The following is a 6,000-nucleotide window of genomic DNA, read 5'->3' as shown; positions in this document are numbered from 1 at the left end:
AGTGAGGATGGAGATGGGGATCCAAGGGGAAAATATCCCAAAACAAACCTCCCTGAGGGGATCAATTCCATCCCTGGAGCCTTGGGGAGGATGGAGATGGGGATCCCATGGGAAAATATCCCAAATTTTCCCTAAAATACCTTCCCAGGAGGAACAACTCTATCCCCAGAGCTTTGCAGAGAATGGAAATGGGGATCCCAAGGGAAAATACCCCGGATTATCCCCAAAAAAACACTCTGAGGGAAATAACTCCATCCCTGGAGCCTGGGGGAGGATGGAGATGGGGATCCCAGGGGACAATATCCCAAACTGTCCCCAAAACACCTTCCCGGGGGGACCAATCCCATCCCCAGACCCTCGGCACGGAAGGACATGGAAATCCTGTGGGATCAGCCAGCCTCCCGTGGATGATTCCCGCTAAATCCCGAGGACTCCCAGCTCTGCCCCTCTACGAATTTGGGTTAAGACAGCCCCAAATCCCAGGGTTTGGAGCAGCCTACGTGACTCCCGGCTGCTTTTCCGGGCGGCTGCTGATGTGGAAAAGCTCCGGCTAAGCCCCTCTTAGCCTGATTTCCGTGGCCGTCGGGTCCCTGTGCGCTTCCCGGGGAATTCCCGAGGATCCAGAGCATGGAGAGGCCAGGACCGGCTGCCCGCAGTGGGAGGTGCCCCCCCAGTCCCGCCGGATTCCGAGGCTCTGCCGCCCTCCCAGGTTTCACATTTTCAAGGAGTGTTTTGTTTTGTTTTGTGAAATTAAAATCCAAGAGGTTTTAAATTAAAATCCATTCTGGAGCCGACCGGGCCGGCCCAGCTCCGGCGTCGTTCCCGAGTCCGGAGCCGCTTCCTCCCGCTCCATGAGGGATCCAGGCTGGGGGGCGAGGGGGGCTACACGGAGCTGCGGCGCTTGGCGAACCCCGGGAACGCCGCCAGGCTCTGGAGCCCGGTGGACACGGAGCTGATGGCGGAGCGCCGGGAGCGGCAGAAGCACCGGTGCTCCGGCGTCTCGGGACAGCGGGCGGGCGAGGAGTGGCTGCGCTCCACGCCCGTGTCCGAGCTGGACAAATCCCTGGGAATGATCATGGGGATGGAATACTGCAGCTTCTCGCGGCTCTTGTACCACAGGCACGAGCACACCGACTGGAAGTGCAGCACCTCGGCGTAGACGTTCCGGAAGCCGCTCTCGGCCGGGGCCACCGCGACGGCCTCGGGGACGGCGGCCGCGGCGCCGGGGCGCGCGCCCCGGCCGAGCAGCGCCCGCTGCTCGGCGTCGCGGCGCTCGTCCTCGGCGTTCATGGTCATGAAGCGCAGCACCACCAGGTTGAGGAAGGCGCCGATGACCGTCAGCCCCGTGAGGATGTAGACGAAGCTGAAGGCCACGTACTGCGGCTGCGTCTGCAGCGCCTGGTCCTTCTGCAGCGCCACGTAGTCGCCGAAGCCGATGGTGGTCAGCGTGATGAAGCAGTAGTAGTAGGCCTGGAAGAAGCTCCAGTTCTCGTAGTGCGAGAAGGCGGCGGCGCCGATGCAGAGCGTGCTGACGCACGAGAAGAAGCCGATGGTCACCATGTTGGCCATGGACACCTCCGGCCGCCGCATGCCCAGGCGCTTCTTGAGGCGGCGCAGCAGCGAGCGCACCAGGGTGTTGATGCGCTCGCCCAGGCTCTGGAACATCACCAGGGTCAGGGGGATGCCCAGCAGCGCGTAGAGCATGCAGAAAACCTTCCCGCCGTCCGTGCTGGGCGCCGCGTGCCCGTAGCCTGGGGGGAGAGGGAGAGAGGGGGCGGATCCGTGATCCCGCTGGGGGTCGGGAGCGGGGAATGGAGGTGGGAAGCACGGGAGGGGTGTGGGATCCCAAAGCGGTTGGGGTTGGGTGGGAGGGGAGCTTAGACCTCATCCCATTCCAAGCTCGACACCTCCCACCATCCCAGAGTGCTCCAACCTGGCCTTGGGCACTGCCAGGGATCCAGGGATTCTCTGGGAATTCCAGCCCAGACGGGAATCCCTTCCCAAGATCCCAAAATCCCAGGCCCTCCTTTCCTGCTGGAAGCCATTCCCTGGCTCCTGGCCCTCCGGCCCTTCCCCAAATTCCAGCTCTCCTGGAGCCCCTTTGGGATTGGGAAGCGGCTCCAAGGATTCCCTGGATCCTTCCCCGATCCAGGGGAACATTCCCAGCCCTCCCAGCCCGGCACTGGATCCATCCCCATCCCAATTCCTCCTTGAGGAGGAATTATCAGGATCCAGGGGCTTCACTGAGAATCTTGGGACTCCAGGAAGGGTCTCCCTTCCCTTTTCCTCCCTTTTCTATAAAAAAATCCCTAGAACGGATTCTGAGCGTCCTTTATCGTGGAATCATGGGGTGGTTTGGGTGGGAAGGGACCTCAAATCCCACCCCGTTCCGACCCCGACTCCTTCCACCGTCCCAGGCTGCTCCAAGGTCCCTCCAACATTTCCTTGGACACTCCCAGGGATCCAGGGGCAGCCACAGCTCCTCTGGGAATGCTGTGCCAGTGACGATGTTTGGGTGGGCCTTTGGGTGGGGGCACCTTCCCCATCCCTGGGTTTGGGAAAATTCCCAAAATTCCCATCCCAACCTCACCGCAGATGGGGAAATCAGGGATTTTGGCGGTCTCCGGGGCCGAGCGCTCCGTCTGTCGCCTGTCACCCCCCTGTCCCCTGCCCCGGTGCCCCAGTTCCTGCCATCCGGGGGCTGCATCCGCATCCAGCCCCGGGAACAGCTGCTCTCCCGTAATCCCCCGCCGCTGCAGACGGGATTTATCCCGCTCCGTGCCCGCGGATCAGCCCTCCCGGATGGATCCCGGGATGCCACGGGCAGGGCCAGCGCAGGCCTTGGATAGGGAGGCAGGCAGCTGCTGCTCCCCTTTCCTGGCCCTTTTCCTGTCCCTGTCCCTTTCCTCCTTTTCCTTTTCCTTTTCCTTTTCCTTTTCCTTTTCCTTTTCCTTTTCCTTTTCCTTTTTTTCCTTTTCCGTCCCTTTCCCTCTCCCTTTCCAATCCGTTTCCTCCTCTTTCTTGCTTTCCCATTCTCTTTCTTCTTTCTCATTTTTTCCTTTTCCATCTTTTCCTCCCTTTCTTCCTTTTTCTCCTTTTCCTTTTCCTTTCCCTTTTCCTCCTTTCCCTTTATCTTTCCATATAATTTTTCTTTCCCTTCCTCTTCTTCCTCTTCTTCCTTTTTTCCTTTTCGTTTTTCATTTTACTTTTCCCTTTCCTTTTCCTTTTCCAACTCCTTTCTGATCACTTCTCTTTCTTAGTTTCTTTTTCTTTCTCACTTTCCCATTTTCCTCATTTTTGTTTTTTAAAATATTTTTCTTCCTTTCCTTCTTTTTCTTCCCTTCCCTTTCCTTCTTTTCTTTCTTTCTTTCTTTCTTTCTTTCTTTCTTTCTTTCTTTCTTTCTTTCTTTCTTTCTTTCTTTCTTTCTTTCTTTCTTTCTTTCTTTCTTTCTTTCTTTCTTTCTTTCTTTCTTTCTTTCTTTCTTTCTTTCTTTCTTTCTTTTTCTTTCTTTCTTTCTTTCTTTCTTTCTTCTCTCTCTCTCTTCTTTCTTTCTTTCTTTCTTTCTTTCTTTCTTTCTTTCTTTCTTTCTTTCTTTCTTTCTTTCTTTCTTTCTTTCTTTCTTTCTTTCACATTTTCCTCCTTTTCCTCCTTTCCCTCCTTTCCCTCATTTTCTTCATTTCTCTTTTCCTCCTTTCCCTTTTCCTGTAATTTTTTTTAACTTTTCCCCCTTTGCCTTTCCCTTCTCCTTCTCCTTTTCCTTCTTTCTCTTTTTCCATTCCCTTTCCCAGGAAAAGCAGGGGTGGGCAGGAACAGGAAGGAGACTCTGAACCTCTTCCCTTGGACTCGGAGCATTCCTGGGCCCTTTTTCCAAAACCTATCCCAGCCATGATCCCAGACCAGTCCCCAAACCATCCAGGAAGGTCGAGAGGCGCTCATCCTGAGTCCCCAATCCCGATCCCGTCCTTAATCCTGATCCCGAGTCCCTAATCCCGATCCCATGGCCCTAATCCCGATCCTGAGTCCTTAATCCTGATCCCGAGCCCCAAATCTCAATCCTGTGTCCCTAATTCCGATCCTGAGTCCCTAATCCCAGTCCTGAGTCCCCAATCCAGATCCTGAGTCCCTAATCCCAGTCCTGAGTCCCTAATCCCGATCCCGTGTCCCTAATCCTGATCCCGTGTCCCTAATCCCAATCCTGCATCCCCCTCACTGCATCCCTCGGGGGGACACGGGTGGAGCTGGAGCGAGGGGAAAACTGGGATCGTGGGATCTCCTGCAAGGAGAGGAGATGGGATCCGTGCCGTGGGATCCTCTCTGTGTGGGAGACGGGGATGGAATTGTTGGAGAGGGAATCCATGGGAGGGAATCCATGGAGAGGGAATCCATGGGAGGGAATCCATGGGAGGGAATCCATGGGGAGGGAATCCATGGAGAGGGAATCCATGGAGAGGGATCCATGGAGAGGGAATCCATGGAGAGGGAATCCATGGGAGGGAATCCATGGGAGGGAATAGAAGGGAGGGAATCCATGGAGAGGGAATCCATGGAGAGGGAATCCATGGGAGGGAATCCATGGGAGGGAATCCATGGGGAGGGAATCCATGGAGAGGGAATCCATGGGAGGGAATCCATGGAGAGGGAATCCATGGAGAGGGAATCCATGGGAGGGAATCCATGGGGAGGGAATCCATGGAGAGGGAATCCATGGGAGGGAATCCATGGGGAGGGAATAGAAGGGAGGGAATCCATGGAGAGGGAATCCATGGAGAGGGAATCCATAGAGAGGGAATCCATGGGAGGGAATCCATGGAGAAGGAATCCATGGAGAGGGAATCCATGGGAGGGAATCCATGGAGAGGGAATAGAAGGGAGGGAATCGATGGGAGGGAATCCATTGGAGAGGGAATCCATGGAGAGGGAATCCATGGGGAGGGAATCCATGGAGAGGGAATCCATTGGAGAGGGAATCCACGGAGAGGGAATCCATGGGAGGGAATCCATGGGGAGGGAATCCATTGGAGAGGGAATCCATGGGAGGGAATCGATGGGAGGGAATCCATTGGAGAGGGAATCCGTGGAGAGGGAATCCATGGGAGGGAATCCATTGGAGAGGGAATCCATGGAGAGGGAATCCATAGAGAGGGAATCCATGGAGAGGGAATCCATGGGAGGGAATCCATGGGGAGGGAATCCATGGGAGGGAATCCATGGGGAGGGAATCGATGGGAGGGAATCCATTGGAGAGGGAATCCGTGGAGAGGGAATCCATGGGAGGGAATCCATTGGAGAGGGATCCATGGGAGGGAATCCATGGGAGGGAATACATGGGAGGGAATCCATTGGAGAGGGAATCCATGGAGAGGGGAATCCATGGAGAGGGATCCATGGGAGGGAATCCATGGGAGGGAATCCATGGAGAGGGAATCCATGGGAGGGAATCCATGGAGAGGGAATCCATGGAGAGGGAGTCCATAGAGAGGGAATCCATGGGAGGGAATCCATGGAGAGGGAATCCATGGAGAGGGATCCATGGGAGGGAATCCATGGAGAAGGAATCCATGGGAGGGAATTGTGGGAGACTGAGCAACACTGGGGAATGGCACCTGAGATCATGTCTGGAGAGCAACACCTGAGCATAACCAAAAATCATCACCAGAGCATCACAGAGCAGCACCTGGGAATCACCTGGGAATCACCTGGGAATCAGCTGGGGAACACCTGGGAATCACCTGGGGAACACCTGGGGAACACCTGGGGAACACCTGGGGAACACCTGGGAATCACCTGGGAAACACCTGGGAATCAGCTGGGGAACACCTGGGAATCGCCTGGGGAACACCTGGGGAACACCTGGGGAACACCTGGGAAACACCTGGGAATCAGCTGGGAATCACCTGGGGAACACCCGGGGAACACCTGGGGAACACCTGGGGAACACCTGGGAATCACCTGGGGAACACCTGGGAAACACTTGGGGAACACTTGAGGAACACCTGGGA

At 55.8% G+C, this 6,000-nt stretch overlaps 1 protein-coding gene across 1 annotated transcript in view; it reads right to left on the bottom strand.

The window, feature by feature from the left end:
• Positions 1-426: 426 nt before the first annotated feature.
• KCNK3 (potassium two pore domain channel subfamily K member 3) overlaps positions 427-6,000 on the bottom strand; it is a 28,033-nt gene continuing 22,459 nt past the window's right edge. Inside the window, exon 2 of the mRNA XM_068183120.1 lies at positions 427-1,751. Within this exon, the coding sequence (XP_068039221.1) occupies positions 883-1,751 (869 nt within the window). The 3' untranslated portion in view covers positions 427-882. The remainder of the gene's footprint in view (positions 1,752-6,000) is intronic.

Source organism: Anomalospiza imberbis, chromosome 3, assembly GCF_031753505.1.
Source record: "Anomalospiza imberbis isolate Cuckoo-Finch-1a 21T00152 chromosome 3, ASM3175350v1, whole genome shotgun sequence".
Taxonomy (NCBI): Eukaryota; Metazoa; Chordata; class Aves; order Passeriformes; family Viduidae; genus Anomalospiza; species Anomalospiza imberbis.
The sequence above is the reverse complement of the archived record's forward strand: the minus strand, read 5'-3'. Positions and strand labels throughout refer to the sequence as shown.